The 20,726-nt window shown below is 35.6% G+C and overlaps 1 protein-coding gene across 15 annotated transcripts in view; it reads left to right on the top strand.

Annotated features, from left to right (window-relative positions):
* The window catches only part of KMT2C (lysine methyltransferase 2C), a 294,763-nt gene that overhangs the window by 160,513 nt on the left and 113,524 nt on the right, over positions 1–20,726 (top strand). For all 15 annotated transcript variants that reach the window (XR_009533406.1, XM_060108762.1, XM_060108749.1 and 12 more), the window contains exons 7-9: positions 5,505–5,667; positions 13,110–13,281; positions 15,202–15,316. Coding sequence is in view for 14 of the 15 variants with exons in the window: in XM_060108762.1 (XP_059964745.1) it covers positions 5,505–5,667; positions 13,110–13,281; positions 15,202–15,316 (450 nt within the window). In the remaining variant the exon portion in view is untranslated. The remainder of the gene's footprint in view (positions 1–5,504; positions 5,668–13,109; positions 13,282–15,201; positions 15,317–20,726) is intronic.

The following is a 20,726-nucleotide window of genomic DNA, read 5'->3' as shown; positions in this document are numbered from 1 at the left end:
TAGATTGCTTTTTATTTTACTCAGTTCTATTTTAGCATATCTTTCTAAAGCAAACACTGATTGTTTTGATACGAGGCTTAAACACCCGAATGTCATTAATAATATCTTCCTACACACAATATTAGGGTGTGTTTTCTTCCTTAGATGGCTGATCTCATGCATTATATGTTGATTCTTACTGGCTTAGTTTTTATATCTAGTTTTACTTACTTTTATTCTTTGGTCTTGAGTTTTGCCTTTTTTGGCTGCTGCACGCAGCATGTGGGGTCTTAGTTCCCCGACCAGGGATCAAACCCATGCCCACTGCAGGGAAAGCACGGAGTCCTAACCACTGGACCGCCAGGGAATTCCCCTGAGTCTTGCATTTTTCAAGCTGTATTTTTTTCTTCTGAACTAAATTTGCCATATCTCAGAGATTTGGAGTACTAACCACTAGACTGCCAGGGAATTCCTGAGTCTTGTATTTTTCAAGCTGTATTTTTTTCTTCTGAACTAAATTTGCCATATCTCAGAGATTTTGACATGTTTCTTATTTAATCACGTCAAAAATAATATATTTTTTTTTATTTGATTTAAATAAATCTGCTAGATTGAAGGGAGTTTTCAGTTTTTCTAGTGGATAGATTGAAGGGAGTTTATCCTTATGTTGTGAATTTATAATTATTAATGTGTTAAGTTTAGGAAATACCTGCTTTTTTAAATATGGCCTAGGAAATATCTGAGTTTTTGAATTTGTAAGACTTTCTTATGGCCATAGATATTGTAAGTTAAAAAGAATTTTATGTACATTTGAATAGAATGTATATTTTCAGTTCTGGGAATTTGGAGATCTCTCTGTTTATGTGTAAGTTTGAATCAAACTTAACCATCATTAATAAATATCTTGATTTCTGAGAGCTGTGTTAAGTCCAGTCTATGTATTTCTATTTGGCTTTACTTTTTTTTTTCTTTTTTTCTTTTTAAGCATATGTAAGTTTTTACTGTAGCATTAAAAAGTTTGTTTTTTTTAACTTGAAGTCAGCTTTACTTTTGTATGTCAAGGAAATTCATTAGGCATGTGAACATTAATGACTGTTTCTGCTTTTGGAATTTTCACTGTAATGTTAGACTCATTTTAATGTGAACTTATCTTTGCCCTGTTCACTGCTTCCTGATTTGGACCCTATTTTTATGATCAATATTGCTATACCTGCTTTCTTCCTCTCTCTCTTTCTTCCTCTCTCTCTTTCTCTCCCTCCCTCCCTTCCTCCCTCCCTCCCCTCCTTCCTTCCTTCCTTCCTTCCTCTCTCTTTCTCTCTCTCTCTCTCTTTTTAAAATATTTATTTATTTGGCTGTGCCAGCTCTTAGTTACAGCACACTTGATCTTCATTGCAGCATGTGGGCTCTTAGTTGCAGCACGTGGGATGTAGTTCCCTGACCAGGGATTGAACCGGGACCCCCTGCATTGGGAGCGTGGAGTCTTAACCACTGGACAACTAGGGAAGTCCTACCTGCTTTCTTTTTGATAGCATTTGTCTGTTCTTTCCCCCCAGATCATTATTTGTGAATATCCTGTGCTACTGTGCCTCGTGCACATATGTGTATATATATATAGATAGATAGATAGATACACATACACATATGTGTATCTATATATATACTCATACACATATGCGTATATATATAAACATATACATATGCGTATATATGTAAACATACATATGCATATATATGTAAACACATACATATGCATATATATACACATACACATGTGTATATGTATTCATGTACATAAATAAAAGGTTTATGTGTATTTACATCTAAAGTGTGTGTGTGCATGTGTGTGTATAAAATATATTTTGTACATTTTGAAAGTTTTTTTTGTTTTTGTTTTTGTTTTTGTTTTTTTTGGTGGTAGCGGACCTCTCACTGTTGTGGCCTCTCCCGTTGTGGAGCACAGGCTCCGGACGCGCAGGCTCAGCGGCCATGGCTCACGGGTCCAGCCGCTCCGTGGCATTTGGGATCTTCCCGGACCCGGGGCACGAACCCGTGTCCCCTGCATCGGCAGGCGGACTCTCAACCACTGGGCCACCAGGGAAGCCCTCAAAGAATTTTTTTGTAGACCTTGGAAGATATTGCTCTTTTTTGTTTTTACATTTAATATTGCCAGTGAAAAGCAATTCCCATTTCTCCTTTCTTTGTAAATGACCTCTTTTCTTTTTGGTGGGGCTACTAGAATTTTTCCTTTATCCTTGTTATCTTAAAATTTTGCCCATGTTTCTAGCTGTAAGACATTTTAATCTGAAGCTGGTGTTTTCTGTTTGGGTGGGTGTTATTGTAGTGATATGGATATCAATGGAACAGAAAAAAAGGACTCTTGTCTTTCAGCTTCCTCATCTATTAAATGGAAATTATGCTTAATAAATGTTACCTCTTATTATTAGATATTTTCATAAATTTTCTTCTAATTTCTCTACTTATAATCCTTCTACTTTCTCTCCTTCTGGTACTCTTTATAAGCAGACGTTGGACCTTCCTGATAGTTTCCCACGCCATTTGATTTTTTCTCTTACTTGCTATCTTCATTCGTTATTACTGCATTATGGGAGAATCCTAACAGACTAATAAGAAGAAAAGTTTGGTAAAGGTTAAAAACAGTTTGGTGTGTAGAAAACTAATATTTGATATTTCTTAGAGCACTTAGCCAATTACAGTAGTTGATATTGAATAAATAATTGATAATTAATTGAACAAGCTTTGGAATATCCTGAAACTTATTGTTACTTATTGTAACAATAAGTTTATTATTAACAATTAAGTAACAATAAGGTTTAAGTAACAATAAGGTTATTAAGATAACCTTAATCTCTGAAATTTTATTGATTCTGTTTTGTATTATAGCTTTATTTTGGGAGAGCCTTCCAAGTTTTGGAAGTTCCTCAGACTCTTTCTTACAGGTGGCAATGTGAACTCTCATTGAGAGTTTTTTCTTGGATGTGTTCTTGGACTAATGTCAAAAGATATTTAACACTTTTCTTTTTATCTTTCCCTCTCCTCTTTTTTTTAATGATTAAAAAAGTATAAAAAATTATTTAGGGGTTTTTAATATTGAGTCAAATTGTTTAGTTGATAAGAGCTATTTATCTTACCTTCCTCTCATGAAATGTTAATTAGCTTTGTAATTGTTACTTAGCTTATAAGTCGTTTTGATTTCTGACATGCGGTGTATGAGGGTGCTGATGTTAGATGAGTTTCCTGTAGAAATTTATTCTTTGACATTTTTTACAATTTTATAAATGCTTTTTATTGTTTCAGAAAGATATATTCCAGCCTATACAGATAGTATATGTTTTCTTTCAATGCCAAATGTCTTTCATTAGCTATGTAGTTATAACAGATGGGTTTGAAGCGTTCACTTAAATGCAGTTAGTATTTTATTTCCCTTTATTCCCTAATCTCTTTACATGTTATTATAAATTAGTATGTTGGATACATTCCAGGACTTCTCATAGTAGTTTAGCTAATGTCATGTAATATTTTCCATTGCACATATGATTAAGAGAACATGTTGATGTTTCTAAAGTGATATAGACAGTGAGAAAAGGATCAAGTTAAATTATTTTATTTCCTTATTATACACTTAAAAGTCATTATATTTTATTTGTCAAAATTACTTTTAGAGCAAAAGTCTTCTGTACAACTTGCCATATGCTATAAAAATAATGGAGATTCTAGATTTTAACAGTTTAGCAGAAATTATTTTGCGATATTAATGAGTTAATAATAAAAACTTTTCAGTGGTTGATTGGACATATAAATGTACTTTCTTCCCTCAACATTACCTTGACCTTTCCAGTATTGACTCAAGGATACTCAGACTACCTAGATATTATACATGTCTTTAATTCTGGGTTCTGTTAATATAGTAAACATATTTAGATACCATGGGAGGTTGTGACATAAATATATTGTTTGGAAAAAGCTGATTATTATACTTTATCAGTGAAGATAAAGAAGGCTTTATTTCTTTTCTTCAGTTTTTGTTAATGCAGTAATACCTTTGAGTACAAAAAGACAACTGAAATGTGTGTTAGTGTGTGAACTTGTGGACATTATATAAAATTAAAATGTCACAGATATAACTAGTGTTTATGAGTTACTTAGAAGCTACAGTGGTCTTGTTGCCTGCAGCCAAAATGTGTCGAAGACACACCAAGAGACACTTAACTTTCTTATATTGGTTCAGTGCAGTGGACTGATGGTTGTGAGGAAGAGTTTGATGGCATGTAATATCTTACGTAGATTTACATGCAAGACATTGAAATTATTTATAATTTAAAAACTATTGTATTCTCTAATTAACTAGCAGAATATGGAATCAGTATATTAGCATGTGAAGATATTCATAGTAATGTCAGCAACTCTATTACCTGAGCCTCAGTTTTACCACGTACCATCCCATTTGGCTTCAGTTAGTTCAGCTCTGCTAGTCATGAGCCACACCTACAGTAAGATTACCAAAAGTGAAGTCCATTTAATATATATACATATGAACACCAGTTTATTAGGGCCTTTCTATGTCAAACAGCATTCATGGTACTAAGAATACAAAGTTGGTACAACCTGGTTCCTCTGCTCAAAGATTTTGGATGAAAAAAGAGTGATAAGTAATTACCGTGCAATAGCATAAATGCTAGAACAGAAGTATATGCAAGGAGGGCAGCTAGGCATCTCCTACACACAGAGAGAGATTTTATACGTTATGATGCCCCAAGTGGGCTTGGGTGGATGAGGAAGTCTATTAATCATTCTTAGGGAAAGAATTACTCTTAGATAATTCATACTGACTTCTAACACATTTCAGGTGCGCTAAACTTCCCCTGTTGTTCGTTTGAGATTTTATTTCTTTGATTTTATCACTCGCAAGAGATAGAGGCAGATTGGAATGGGGGAAGGAGAAAGTCAGATGACTTAATTTTTCTTCACATGCCCAGCATTTTAAAGAAACTTGAAACTAACTGCTACAATGAAGTGTGTAGATTTGTATGTGTGCCTTTAACCATGTAGTTGCCACTCATTAACTTATTCTGTGATTGACTAGTTTCCTTCATGTTGATTTTTAGGCAGGGTGAAAATAGTAAGAGATTTTGGAAATAGTATAAATATGTTTTATCCGTTTATTAATGGATTTAATCACCTGTTAAAAATAACCCCCAACTAGAAACCTGCCCTTTTAACCATATTATTAGTTTTTTAAAAATGGTAGTTGTATTGACAAAGTCAATAGAAAAAAAAAGTGAAATGCTGACTTTCTAAACTTGAATGGAAGGATGAATATGTACCAAGCACTGAACGGAGAACTTCAATTGTATCATTTTAACGGATCCTTTATTCGGTGCTCTGCAGGCTTCAAATTGTTTTACCAGTAATGTGCAAAGACTTTTGAATATCTTCCTAGCCCCACATTTGAGTGTTGCTTTTCCAGGTTTTATAAGGAGATTTCTTTATCCTTTGCTCCCTTCCAGCGATGTGCATTTTGTAAGCACCTTGGAGCCACTATCAAATGCTGTGAAGAGAAATGTACCCAGATGTACCATTATCCTTGTGCTGCTGGAGCCGGCACCTTTCAGGATTTCAGTCACTTCTTCCTTCTTTGTCCAGAGCACATTGACCAAGCTCCTGAAAGATGTAAGTTTACTACAGATATATTTTAAAACATTTATCAATGTATTTACTTAAAATAACAAATGTTTAAGTTCCCTAAGTGTTATTCTACTTGTGGTAAAAGGTAACATTACATAATCTTGATAATCTGAGAGATCTTCACAAGAGATCCTTGGGTGGGGTGAGGGGGCGTGGGGAGGAATCTGGTACCAACCATATCATTGAAGTTATATCCAGAGAGTTATTTCCTCAAAAATTCAAAGATAGTTTGCATGTTTTTTATTCTTATTTAAAAAATTTAACTACTGTAGAAAGTTAAACTTGCTGAATATATGGTATTTTAATATGTACTATGAAAGTAGGTCATTTAAAAAATTAAACAGTGTCTTTAATTCAGTGTCTTTTACACTAAAAAGACTACCCAGTTGGAGATTTAGAAGATGGTTCATTCAGGTGTTGTTTCAGGATGTATGTTGATAGGATCACCAAACACTTTTGAAAATCTTGGAAAATGTATAGTTCTGATAGTCATAATAGAAATCTCGTTAATGCTTCTTCTTGATTCATCTGTCTTGGTTATAGTTATCTATAATCCCCAGTTGTCTTTTTTTTTCTTTCTTTTCCAAACAGTATTTTATAATTAGGTGAAAAGGTTTAAGTGTTTGAAATTTATGTTATACAGAAAATTACAACTCTTTCCTATCCTTATTAAATAGAGATCTTACTTTTTTCCTAGTATGTGGATTTCCAATGAGCATGCATGATTTGGGATCTTTTTTCCCTAGTAAATTGAATTTCCAATCTGCTTGTGAAATCTCTTTGATGCTTTCTTTATTCAGTCTTTTTTTATGTCATCTCTTAGTTACCTAATTGTTAGCTTTTACCTGTATTCTTAGCAATGTCAGTAAAGGCTTTTTTCCTATCTTTTCCAGCTTTTTGAAACATAAATATAGCTACTTCAGGCTTAAACTAAAGTAATCTCAAACACAGATTTCATAATCATCATTTTTTCTCTGTTCAGTACCATGATTTTATCTTTAGTTAAAGTTATTTTGTGTCTACATGTATAATCATGTTGCCCTTAATCACTATACAGACGTAAATTATAGGTAAGGCAAACTGAAATGTCACATTGTATTTAGGCTAATAAGGGATTTAAAGTTTTAAAAATGTTTTGGATTACACACTGTTAAATCTGGGAGAAAAAGACAGCATTCATGCACAGCTACTGTAATGGGTGTTATTTATTTTAAGACCTCATATAGTGAATTACTTCACTAAGTACACAGACTACGATGTGAATCATCAGAGCTGATTGTATTCTGGGTGGTATAACACACTTTTCCAATTGAATAAAACAACTGTGGGTGTGTTTAACAATTTAAATTTTATTCAGCCTTTTGTATGTGGTCGTGATTTAGACCTCAGTAAACAACATGCAAACTTTTCTATGACTATGTTTCTAATGTGAGAAATTCTATTACTTACTGGCAGTACTACTTTCTTCTGCAGACTCTGTTCACATAATGTATATGATTTATATACATTTATTTGTTAGGGATCATAAATTGTTTTATATAATAATGAAGTGTAAGAACTGAGGTGAGATGATTTGTTATCATTTATCATGCATATAGTGAAAGGTTCATGCTGGCAACATAAAGCTAAAAGATCTACTGAAATTACTGGTACCTTGCCTTGTTCCAAAGTAGACTTACGGAGACTTACACAAATACGTGAACAGTAGGATAAAGTAAGACTAAAAGTAAGCAAGAAAATTTGGCCAGTGGGAAGGGAAAATAAGGATAGGATAAATGGGAGGGTAATATGATGAGGCTGATACCCAAAATAAATGTGTATTTCCCAGGCCTACGCCACAGATCTGGCTCCAGAGCTTTCCAGCAGTCGGCATGAAGAAGGGCATATGAACAGTTGCCTGTACACTATATATGGCAGTGAGAAACTGTCTTCAAGTAGCTGTCTTGCAGTATAAACAACAAACCCCACAGGGCAATTTCTTATAACAGCCCTTAAAATAAGTCAGCGGTATAACACCAAAGCCCAGTTGAGTAAATTCTATTCCCTGGGGACCTTAAACAATGCAGTCTGAATACCCAGCTTTCTGAGCATCTGTTTTAATCCAAGGATGTAGAGAATACTGCAGATAGACTATATTGCAGTAATATACAAGACTACGTAACAGTCTTATAAAATCTTTCATTTGTATTTTTAGCTGTTCTAATTGTATGTCATAGCACAAAGCACTTAACTTTTTATGTTTTAAAAATGGGGATATGTTAAATGACAGTGTTATTATGAAGGTTAAATGACAATGAAAATCATGTAGCATTGTACCATATATTATGAATTGCTGTACTGAAAGTTCGTTATTTTAGCTCTTATCTAAGTTACGTGTCTGCATTGAGTATAATACTTGATGCTGCTGGCTAAGAACAGAGCAGTGTGCTGTGATAGTTAACTGAGTGAGGAGTAAGATCGACATCTTCTTATGAAAGTTGAAAAATCTAACAAAAACATGGACCTCATTAGAAAAAAACATCCCAGCAAAAAGAGCGCATCTGTGAGCAAGACCAGCATTTTCATCAGAACACGATTTTGGGGGTGCTCTGTCCTGGAAAAATGCCAGTCACAGCTCTGACCTTATTGTCACGATGATGCAAGTATACACTAACCTTGCCCGGAAATTTTACGCTAAATATCCATCTAAGGGACATAGCCACATATACTTCCTGAGTAGTATTTTGCCTCTCATGGAAGGCCGAATGGCAGAGAGCCAGCCATGCAAGATCAGAGGAAAGAACATTCCAGGCTGAGCGAACAACTACTGCGCAGGCCTTGAGGCAGGAGCATATGGCGTGATTGTGGAATAGACAGCTAGTCACTGTGTCTGGAACTTAGTGTCTGCCAGGTGGGTAGTGGAGACCACATCAAGGTGAACAAAGACCAGATCATGTAGGCCTTGTAAACAAGGGAAGGGGTTTGGATTTTATTCTGTCTGCAGTGAGAAGTCTTTGCAAGGTTTAAACCTGGGAATGCTACATCTCTTAATCCACTCCCCCTCCCCCAGTGTATTTACTTTCATCGCTCAGCTTCTTCTTCTTTTACTTCATGTAAACTTTTAACTCCTACCTCATTTTCTTAGTTGTCTGGTCTCTCTTGACACCAAGTCCTGCTACTTTTCTGTTACCTTAAATTCTGTCAGCCCCCTGACCTTTCTTTCTTACCTACCTGCCTGCTCTGTGGGCCAGCCTCTCTGGACAACAGCCATGATTTACTTTTTCTTTCTAGAGATTCCATTTTGATAGGCAGATCACCTTGCAGAGTGTCCTGCCAGCTATGGAAACATAGGTCATGGACATTGTAATGTTGATGGAAGTTACAAAGCTATGCTGATTTAGTCCTTTTTAAATTCACTGATAATAATTTGACTTGAGACTGTGGCTCTTCACCAGCGCTTCTCGTCTTATGTGCTGTCTCGACTCTCTTAAGCAGTGGTCTCACCTTCCAGCTTGACCGTGTTTAAGGATCTGTGATAAGCTCCCGTCTGATTTAAGCTCCATGTTTTTGTCTTTTCCTCCATTTCTTCTTGTCACAGCTGTCACCTAGGAAGAAGTGACCTGTCCAAAGCTTATTCTCTGTTTCTCCTGCTCTTTTCTTGCTTTCCCTCCATCATTTAGCTTCTTCATGCTATGCCTGTGCTGGCACTTTTCCTTTGTACTTTTATTCTTCACCTTCTTTGCCCTTCCAGTGGGCATCAGTATCAATAAGTAGTAAAGAACATGATCTTTGGAGCCAGATTAACCTGGATTTTACTCCTGTCCTTTCTTAAATTGTCTTTAGCTTTAGTCTTTCACTCAATCTATTTTGCTTTCCCAGCTGCTTAAAGAAAATTTTCACTTAGTCGTTTGATTATTGCTTCAAGCTTAACGCCTCTTTGGCTTTCAGACATATATTTATGTATATGTACATATACTTATGTCTGACATGACACTTAAGCCATCCAATAATGTCATCTTCTTAATGCATGCCCTCCAAAAGGCTGTTTTAGTATTTCTACATATTTCTGTATGTTCGCCCAGATCAGAAAAATGGTTGGAACCAACTTTTTTCTATTATTATTTTTATATAATGCATAGTAAATGTTTTTGGACTGAATATATCACATGGATTTTTTTTTTGCCCAATTTATTAAATGATGCATACTAATCATACAACATGACAGTATAGTCATCAAGGAATTGGTGGAAACTGTCATAGAATAAAAAGTAATCTCTGCTTTAGTGATACACAGAGTTACCTTGTTGCAGAATGAGCTTTGCTCTATAAAACAGTGCTGTGCAATAGAAATATGATGTGAGCAATATATGTAATTTTAATTTTTCTAGTGGTCATGTTAAAATTTTTTATTTGAAATTAATTTTAAAAATACATACTTAACCCAGTATATCCAAAGTGTTAATATTTCAACTTGTAATTAATAAAATTTTTGAGATAGTGACATTAATATTTTTTTCCTATTAAGTCTTTGGAATTCAGAGTGTGTTTTACATGTATAGCACATCTCAATTTGGACTAATCACATTTCCATTGCGCAATAGCTACATGTGACTAGTAGCTACCATGGCAAGTTGAAGTGGCAGAGTAGCAAACTCTAGAAAGTTTCACAGAAGTATTTAGATAGTGTTCCTGGCAAATTACAATAGAAAGATGAACTGAGTATCTGATAAGAGTCCAGTACTTGCCCCAGTTTCTGTAAGTTTTGAGGGTAGGCAAAAATCAAAGATTAGTTTTTAAATGTACTTAGCTTGAATGAGTAAATATGGAACTCTCTTTTAGTATTAAGAAAACTACTTCTCTCTGTTTTTCCATTTTTATTTTAAAAAAATGAACTAATACATGTAATTTCATTTTTAGAATTAATGCTTTCTTTTAAATGCCTATCATTTAAAGAGCCACTTAAAAATGATTTTAGAAGCAACTCCTTTGCTTAAAATATAAGAATTGATTTGTGCTAGGCAGCTGAGGATATGAAGTTGAAAAAGACAAGGTTACTACCCTTCAAGGGTTCATGGTATTATGTTATAATTAATTGATTATATAATAGTTTCTTCTAAGCATATGGGGAAAGGAATAATCAACAACTAAATGGGCATTTAGGTGTGGTAACATTAGATAGTCAGGGTTTATGTCTGAGCAAGAGTTTTAAAGGCCTCTTTGGAATGGGCTAGTGGCACAACAAAGGAACAAAATTACAGGCAGAAGGAACAGAATGTGTACAAGTACACAAAGGTTGAACAGTCTGTTGTGTTAATGTGCACAGCAGACTGCTTGATCTGACCAGGAAATAGTGAATGTTCTGAGATTCAGTTAGAAAAGGAGATAATCCCCCCCACTCCTTTTTTTGCCTCAAACTAGAAATTTTTGATTTTTTTATTTTAAGGCAAGAAGGGAGGTATTGATAAAGTTTTAATTTACGCAGGGCATAACGCTTTTAGAAAATTGCTCTGGATGTTTTAGCTGATTTAGGGAGGAGGTCAGAGCCCTAAGCGAGCATTCCATTCAGAAGATAACTGCAGTTACCAAGACAAAGTGTGATGGACTGAACTGTACAAACAGATGGAAGAGGATATATAAAAAGTTCACTGGTATCCAATTGGATGTGTTGGGTCAGGGAGTAGTTAAGGGTCAATAGTGACACTAAAGTTTCTTTACCCAGCAGGTCGAGAAAGAAGGGAGAGGTTTAGGTTTAAAAAAAGTTTTAGAGGTGTTGAGTTTGAGTATTTTTAGAACACCTGGCTATTGAGGGTCCAGTAAGACTTGAAAATAACATTCTGAGGTTCAGAAAGAAGTTTGGGGCTGGTGATAGAGATCTGGGAGTTGTGGTGGTTTATGATGTAGGAATTGGTGTGATTACAAAGAAAAACCATGGGGAATTAGAAAAGATGGAAGAGGATGAAATCCTAAGAGACTCCGTCATTTAGAGGGCTTGGTGGAGGTACAAAAGCCAGCACAGCAGGAGATTGGAGGCATGGGGAGCCTAAGGAGAAATCTGGAGAAAGCTGCCGTCAGTCAGTCGAGGTAGGAAATTTCAGTGTGGGCATGGAGGTAAATGCTGCAGATGGCAAATAAGGTAAGACCTAAAAAGTAACCACGGGATTTCATAGGCCACTGGTAGCCTCATTAAAGTAGCTTCAGATGGTGGTGGGTGAGGAGCCACCAGGGGCCCAGCTGACAGTCTAGATGCATCCCAGGGCCTGTTTGTGTTCTGCCCTCAAACTGCAAATGGTTGTGTGTTTTTTTTTTTTTTTTACCATTTTAAAAGGACTCTAAAATAAAAACAAAAACTCTGTATGCCAAAGACGTCTACGGCCCACAAAACCAGTTTGCCAACTCTTGGTGTAAGGAAAAGGAATAGATTATTACTCTGTTTCAAGATACTTGACTGGGGAAAGAAAGCAGGAAGAGAGGGCTTATAGCCAGAGAGGACTGACCAAATCTTCAAAAAGCGAAAGAGGAAAAAAAAATCATATGTACAATTTAAAACAGCCCTAGGACAATCAGCTAATCAGACCATTTAGTTGAGAACATAAGTGTCAGTTACAGACATATTTGTATATATCATCAAATTGTTATGATTTTAGAATACATCCTTTTCCTTATTATATTGTAATATGCATGAGTTTGTGTACTTGGCAAGCCAGTTTATTCTTACATTTATTTTTTATTTTAGATGGTACAAGAACTGTTAAAAAGTGCCATTCTTTTTAATCCACACTTAGCGATAGACGATGTCCATAATTTTTTTACAACTGGCAGTTAATATAGATGAATATAGAATTAGTATATGAAGTATTGTATTTGTGTATGAATATGTAGCTTCCATCTTTAATGTTCTCCCTCATATATTTTCCAGTATTAAAAAACCCTTATTTGACTTGAATAAAAATTAGTGTTTATGCTTAAGAAGCATCTTAATCTAATTGATATTAACATTTTCTTAATTTTGTCTCTGATTTTGTTAATTTCAAAACCTATTTAACACTCAAATAAAAATGTTTATTTTTGCACTGCAAAGCGTCTCTCAGTTGATATTTTCCTTTTTGGTTCTTTTCAGCAAGCATATATTGAACATTAACTAGGTGCCCAGCATATCATTGGTATTAGGGATATAAAATTAAATAAGAACTGCTTATGGTCTCAAGTAGATGTAGGTACAAATCATTGCAAAACTATATGATTAAATTTAATGTGATTAAATTTAGATTAAAGATATTATAATGTTTTAATGGAGACCTTATTCTGATTGGATATCAGTTCATTGTGGATAATTTCAAGTGTCTGAAAGATTTACCATGAAAATTCCCTTCAAGTGATTTTTAAACTGTAAAGCCAGAAAAATATTAAATTCTTATACAACAATTTCGTTGTTTTACTGTTAATTATAGCAAAGGAAGATGCAAACTGTGCAGTGTGCGACAGCCCGGGAGACCTCTTAGATCAGTTCTTTTGTACTACTTGTGGTCAGCACTATCATGGAATGTGCCTGGATATAGCGGTTACTCCATTAAAACGTGCAGGTTGGCAATGTCCTGAGTGCAAAGTGTGCCAGAACTGCAAGTAAGTTTTAATTTCAACTCAAAGGTGTGTATTGAGTTTAAGAGAGACCCTATTATTAGGTACTAAAGGTTTGTGTAATATGATAAAGGTTGTTCATACTGCAGCTATATTCATTCACACTGACTTCATCATGTCTTTAGAAATTGCTAGATATTTATTAACATATTACTTTGAAATAAGTCTAAACAAAAACTAATTTTAATAATTTAAATTCCTCTGGTTGCCTAAAAAGCTAGCTTAAATTTGCCAACAATTTTAAATGAATGACATTAACAATTAAAAATAAATAAGCATTAGAAAAAAAAGCACCTTTTTTTCTGAGGGAGACTGGGGAGGAGATTTAATAGGAAAATAAATTTCTAACTATGGAAAGTAGTTATTAGAGGGAACCAAAGAATCAGTGATAAGTTTCAATTTCTATTCCAGGAAGAACCATTTATACTAAGTCTACTGTTTAAAAAGAAATCTGTATCTATCTGAAAGGCAGTTACTTTCACCATAATTCTGAAACAAAGTATTTTATGGCATTTAAATGTTTGTAATGGGGTTATCTTTTCCTATTTGTTTTATTCCATCCTTTGGTCATTTCTCCAGTCTTTTCTGTGATTATTTTTTTCTCATGCTACTAATTAATTAGCATGATAATTTGGGGACGTTACCTGCATCTACAGCAGTCTTCAAATTGTTTACAGGCTGAGGACTTTTGTAATCAGGAGAAATGATGCCCACCACTGCCATGTTCAGTCTGTTTTATTTGTAATTTAATTTGATAACAATAAGCATCAATATCTTAGAATTATGTGGAATAAATAGGACCATGTGCTTTTATATTTCGGTAAAAATTAAAGAAAATATCAGTAAACATTTATTTGATACCTTGTATCTGTGCCTGGCTTCTTCTTGAGAAGGAGTAAGAGAACTTGAAGAAAGAGTGCTTTTCCTCCAAGATCTTTCCATGTAGCTAAAGAGACAAAATGTGCAGTTTTATATGTAGAATTTATTAAATTAAATAAGAAATTACTGGAGGCCAATTAACCCATCTTCCTTTTTACTTCTGTTTATCCCCAGGTTTTATTCAGCGGTTCCTCTCTCAGCTCTTCTTCTTGCGTTCCCTAGTTTTTCTTTTCCCCTCCTCTTGAATTAAATTCTTAGTATCTGAGAGTGATTAATAGCCAAGAATCAAGGCTGAGATCATGGACAGGACAGGGGCCCAATCTTTGGGGCAGAAGAGTGTTTAGGGGAAGATTTTAGGTTTTCAATTACAATTCTTAATAATTATAACAAGATTATTATTCTTATATCTGTTTATTTAGCACCTATTGCTTAATGGATATTCTTAGCTCTTCAGCCAGAATTATATTTAATTCTCACAGTAATCTTTGATTATCATTCACATTTTGTACCTGAAACTAAGAGGACTAAGTCTAAGTTATTCAGGGGTCACACAGCTAGAAAAACAGAAGTCTGAACACAATTGCAGGTCTGATCCAAATTTGATCCTCTTTTTATTATATGACAGTGTCTTCCAACTCACTGTGCCAAGATTTGTTCCTTTCCATGCAGCATCACCTATCAGTTACAGCTCCTTCCCCAAAAAAGGATGGGCATGGGATGTTTAAGAAGTAAGGATCAGTGTCATTCATCTTGCCTTAACCCCTCCTTCTTTGCAGGAACCCTAAAATGACTAAAGCGGGTTCACCATAGGTGGGCATTCAGTAAGGATAATCCTTTAGGGACCTTTGGAAGATTTCTGTCTCATCCTCTAGAGGGTTAACTCTGTCATTATCTGTGCATAGACAAAACAGAGACGGAGGGTATTTATGAACTGGGCAGTTCCCAGGACAGATTCTTTTCATGATTACTTATGTTACAAACATAAGTTTAAAGATAAGGCATCATTAATGCTATCTTATTTTTTAGACAATCGGGAGAAGATAGCAAGATGCTAGTGTGTGATACGTGTGACAAAGGGTATCATACTTTTTGTCTTCAACCAGTTATGAAATCAGTACCAACCAATGGCTGGAAGTGCAAAGTAAGTTGTTTATTTTTTTAAGAAAAAAAAGATCTGTATGTTTTTTATATAGAGCAGACAAATCGGATACCTATTCAAATCTATATTACCTTCAACTGAAAAAGAAAACTTTATTGATGTATAATTGATACACAGTAAACTGCACACATTTAAAGTCTATAATTTAATCTGACACGTTTTCACTCATGAAACCATCATCACCTTCAAGATAATGAACACATTCATCACCCCTAGAAGTTTCCTGGTGCCCCTTGAGATTTCCTTCTTTCTGACTGATCACTGCCCTTCTCCCTCCTGTCTTCCAGGCAATCTGCTTTCTCTCGCCATAGATTAGTTTGCATTTTCTAGAACTTTATATAAGTGATGTCGGATAGTATATACCCTTTTCTTTTTTGCAGGGGGGTGGTGGTTTGAACTCAACATAATTATTTTGAGAGTCACCCATATTGTTGCACATACCAGTAGTGATTCCTTTTTATTGCTGAATAGTGGAAGTACCACAATTTGTTTATTGAATCACCTGTTGGTGAACATTTGGGTTGCTGACAATTTTAGGCTGTTATAAAAAAATGCTGCTATGAACCTGTTAACTAACAAATGTATGGTGCTTCATGGCTTAGAAATTGTGTTTTAGTGATTCATCTTTAATCTTTGAAACTCTTTGAAATAGGTAGTATCCTTATATGCGGATACTGAAACAGATGTATTTTTAAAATCTATTAATTTAAAATCCAGAATAAAGCAGATTACATTTTGATCAGATTAGCTTTTAGATGATTTTACTGTGATTTTATATGTATATATATATTTATGTGTGTATGTATTTATGTATAAACTTGTATTAAATATTTGGAATCATATCATATATGCATATGTATATGTATATTGTTCCTCCCCCATGGTAGCTTTAGTAAATGCTTAATGACTTAGATATCTGGTTTTTTGGATGCTGTATAAAGTTTCTTTGGGGTTTTGAGAGTTAGGATCTATAGACATTTTTCCACTTTTTTATGACTTAAGATATCAGTCTTTCTGCTTGGTGGGATGCTTTTAAGATGTATTTTCAGCTATTTTAAATTTTTTCTGGGTATTCTTTTAGTCAGTGTTTCTCCCCTTTTCCATCTGTTTTGGTATTTGCATCTTTGTGACCTTGAGGTATTCCATTGTGGCCTCTCCAAACTTCCTGAGGAATTTATTGAGGCTCTGTCTCCTGCATCTCTAAACCTTGTAGGTTGGCTGACAACTCAGCCTACTGGGCAGAGTTAGTATAGTACCAGGTAAACAACAGCAAATTTTAGAATTGTCTGTCCTTAGAAGCACAAAATATTTAAATTCTTAAAGTGAAAGTAGAAGGTAAGAATAACTCAAGTTTACCTTCAATTCCCAACTGACTGAAAAAAACTAATTTTTTTTCCTGTTAGGAAGATGTTTACAAACAATATTTACTGTGACTTTTCTTTGAATGTTCTCTAGGATGAGTCAATCATAAAAGTAGTTAATTTGCTTCCTTTGAAATCTATACAGGTAAACTAATAAATTCTAGATTAAGAACTGGTGAGGGACTAGTGATTAAGGGAATTGCCGAGGTTTACTAATTTGCAGAGGCAGAACAGAGACTAAAACTCAGGTTTCCTGTCTTACATTGTAATACTGTACTTAATTGAGTAACAGTGCTTTGTCCCTAGACTAATTAAGGAATATTTCTTAATCTAATTGTCATCTGTATTAGGATTTGGATCCTAGGAAACTAAAGACTCTAGATCCATGGGCCATCTCTACATACCCCACAGGCTGAGTTTTATTTTTTTTAATTATTATTATAATCTTAATTTCACAGAATAGACATGAAGCTAGGCATGAACTTCTTTAATCTACCATAATTACACTGGCTTAACTTAGAAAATAAATATTAATTTAATCTAACAAATATTTTTTTTGAATTTTATTTTATTTATTTTCTTATCAGCAGGTTCTTATTAGTTATCCATTTTATACATATCAGTGTATATATGTCGATCCCAATCTCCCAATTCATCACCCTTCCCCAATCTAACAAATAATTCTGCTTTTAAAGTAAATTGCCAAGACCTGTTTTAATAGAAAGGTATCCTTTGTCTTTAATAATGTTCATACAGAGAATGCCTTTTGTATAAGTATTTGTATAGAAATAGTTTGATAAAGCCAGGACTGTGTTTACTGGTTCAGAGTAATCAGACCTCAAAGTGCCAACCAGCAATTCTTTGAACATCAGATATAATGAAGTACCACTCAAAAACTCTAGAAACCTTTTGGTTCACCGGTGCACCGTAAGGGCACAGTTGAAATCTGTAATAAATGGGTTATCAGTCCAATTATTTCTAAAATACCGTAGTTTATAAGTTAAAAGTATGCTGTTTGCAGTTTCTGTTGTCAGGTAAGGTGCACAGTTGAAATCTGTAAACACATGGTGTATCAATCCAATTATTTCTAAAATACGGAAGTTTATAAGTTAAGGGTATGCTGTTTGCAGTTTCTGTGGTCAGGTGATGTGTATGAAGGACCTCCTTGCTCCGTGGATGCTGCTCGCTGCTGCGGAGCGAATCCCCTGTGCGGTCCACACGTCTCATTCTTTTTACCGCGGTTCTACTGTGGAAAATCTTGTATCTTTCACACGTGTTTGACAGCACTTGGGACTAACATAATAATAAATACAAATGCTAAATGCAGTTACATTTTATATTAATTCAAACAATTTTTATTTATTATTTTATTTTTTTTTGGCTTGCGAGATCTTAGTTCCCCCACGAGGGATTGAACCCTAACCACCGGAGCGCCAGGGAATTCCCTATATTTTTTAGAGTTAGCATTTCTATGAAATATTTCAAGTTCTCAGAAAACATACAGACCAAGAATACACTTGTGGCCTCCCTGCATCCTCACATTCTAGTCCCTTTGTCACAGAAACGCGATCCTGTTACCTCTGCCCTTCTCTTTGCGCTCGTGTTTGTCGTGGTCTCGGCATCTTCCCCTGCTAGTGGGGCGGCCTTCAGGAGGGGTCGGGTGGCGGAGGCGGTCGGTGGAGGCTGAGGCTCCCCGCCGCAGCTGGGCTCGCAGGCTTCCAGGAGGCGCCAGCCCGAGGCTTCTTCCGGGAGCAGCCTGCGGGAAGGGAGGCGCTGGCCGGTGGAGGGGTGGGCGGTGGTGGTGCTTGCCCTCCTCGGAGGGTCCTGGAAAGGGGGGCGGTCTTGCTGGCAGGTCCCCAGGGATGGGGTGTTGGTGAGGGGGTAGGAGGAGGCGCTGGGGGAGCCTTACTCCTGCGCCCCACCCCCACCCCCAGAGCCTCGGCACCTGGAACTGGTGGCGCGTCACCTGGTTCTAGGGCGTGGGGCAGAGGGCGGCGAGTTCTGTCCCGCCTCGGCCCGAGGGTGGGGCCTGGGGGGGCGGAGCCTTCTCCCCGGGAACCGAGCGCCTCGGGGCAACTGTTCTCCGGTGAGGTCGCCCGGGAGGGAGGAGCCTGGGGGCTGAGGAGGGTCCCGTGAGCTGTTTCTGCCTGGCGGCCGGACGGGGTGCTTCGGCGCGTTCTCTCTTGCCTTGGTTCTTGGTCTAAGGAAAAAACCTGCCGTCGGACGGATTTGTATGTTTATTACTTTTATCTCCGCTACCGCGCCTCTTTTACTTTTTTGAAATAGGAAGTTGAATTCGTAATTCGTTTTCTTCACTTTCCTAAGGAAAAAAGGATATTTAAGACTATACATTTACCTTTGATTATAGTTTTGGCTGCACTCATATTTGTTGTATTGGTAACTTTATATCTATTCACATTTGACTTAATTTTAACTTTCTTTTTTTAGATTGTGCTTAAACACATTAGTTTCTGCTTTAATCGTATTGAATCAGATAATTTAGTGTAGTTTTCTTTTTGACATATATTTGGATGCTTGACATAGTGGCTTTAAAGCTGTAGTATTTGTGTTTATTAATTTCATTTAATTAGATGAAGTTCTTTTTCCATATTTTTTTGACTGATTCAACAGTGTATTACCGCGTAGATAAAATCGACTCCTGTAATTTCTCATATCAATTTCTCCTTGCATTTAAACTTGTGCTGGTTATTTAGCAAGTAGATCAGGCTAATATTGATGTATTGTGCTTTTTATCAGTGTAAAGCTGTTCTCTTTGTATTGTGTAATGCCTTTTTTGGCGGGGAGAGGGGGACCAGATGTTTTGCTTTGCCTGACAAATACGGCTGCGTGGGGTTTTAGTTTACCAGTTGAATGTGATCTTTTCATTTTGGATCCTTCTGTGTCATTTTAACTGTACCTTTTGAAAGGTTTAATAGTCAAGTATTTAGACTAATGGATGTAATTGAAATGCTTGGCTATTTTAATACAAACCTGTTCTTTTTAATTTCCTGTTTTTCAGTTCCTTTTATTCCCTGCAGTGATTTGTAATTCAGAATCTTATATTTTATGAATATTAAGTTATAAATGTTGAAAATATTTAAAAATGCCCTCCCCCCACTTGCCATTGAAAAATGAAGAAATCAGAAGTTTTCGCCCTCCTCTCTGTCTTAAGTTGACCCAGACTATAGACTTTTTCTTTGGGGAGGGAGGGATCTCCTCTGCAAATTCCAACCTCATCTCACCCCCAGTGTTTTGGAGATTTGGTTATGCACTTCTATAAAAGAATTGTAAATATTCTGGAATCTTGCAAACCTGAAAGAGATTGTTGCCTTCAAACTACCAGAAGAACTTGGTTTGGTATAGTTTTGCATTACAACTTTTTTTTTTTTTTACTCTGGATACTTTTTTTCCCCCCGTTTTTTCCCAGTTTATGGAATTACAGAAGAAGTTTGTTTTGTTTTTAGTTTAATTAGTTCATTATTTTTCTGCTTGAAGGCCATGAGATCTTTATTTCTGTTCAGTTATTTGGATTTGCTTCCAGGATGTATCTATGATGGTTCTACACTAATTAGTGTTGTCTGGAACATATTGACCATTGTTATTCTCCGTTTAGGCCCATGGAAAGGTCTAGGGAAGTGTTGGTTAAATTCACCTTTTAAAAAAATATTTACTTTCTTTACATTCTCTTTAATAATCTTTAGTAACATCTAGGTGATTTTGTTTCCTGCTTTAATTCATTATTTTCTTTGTTGTGGTTTTCATTATTTTGGAAAATGTGTTCAGAATTCCTAGTTTATTTCTCAAGGTTGTTCTCTGGCTTCTTTTTGTTCTGCCCTTACTAATTTGCTTTCCGTAATAGTCTGCTATTCTCTTTCACGTGACAGAATTATTTATAATACTGCTGAGAATACGAGTGGATAGTGTGTGTGTTTTATTCTGTTCTATGGAGGTATTATAAAGTGATTAAAAAGGTTAGGCTGTAGAGTCAAATCTCAGGTTTTCCAGTTACTAAATACAGGATCTTTGGCAAA

Source organism: Mesoplodon densirostris, chromosome 9, assembly GCF_025265405.1.
Source record: "Mesoplodon densirostris isolate mMesDen1 chromosome 9, mMesDen1 primary haplotype, whole genome shotgun sequence".
Lineage (NCBI taxonomy): Eukaryota > Metazoa > Chordata > Mammalia > Artiodactyla > Ziphiidae > Mesoplodon > Mesoplodon densirostris.
Note: the sequence above shows the minus strand (reverse complement) of the source record. Positions and strands in the feature narration are given on the sequence as shown.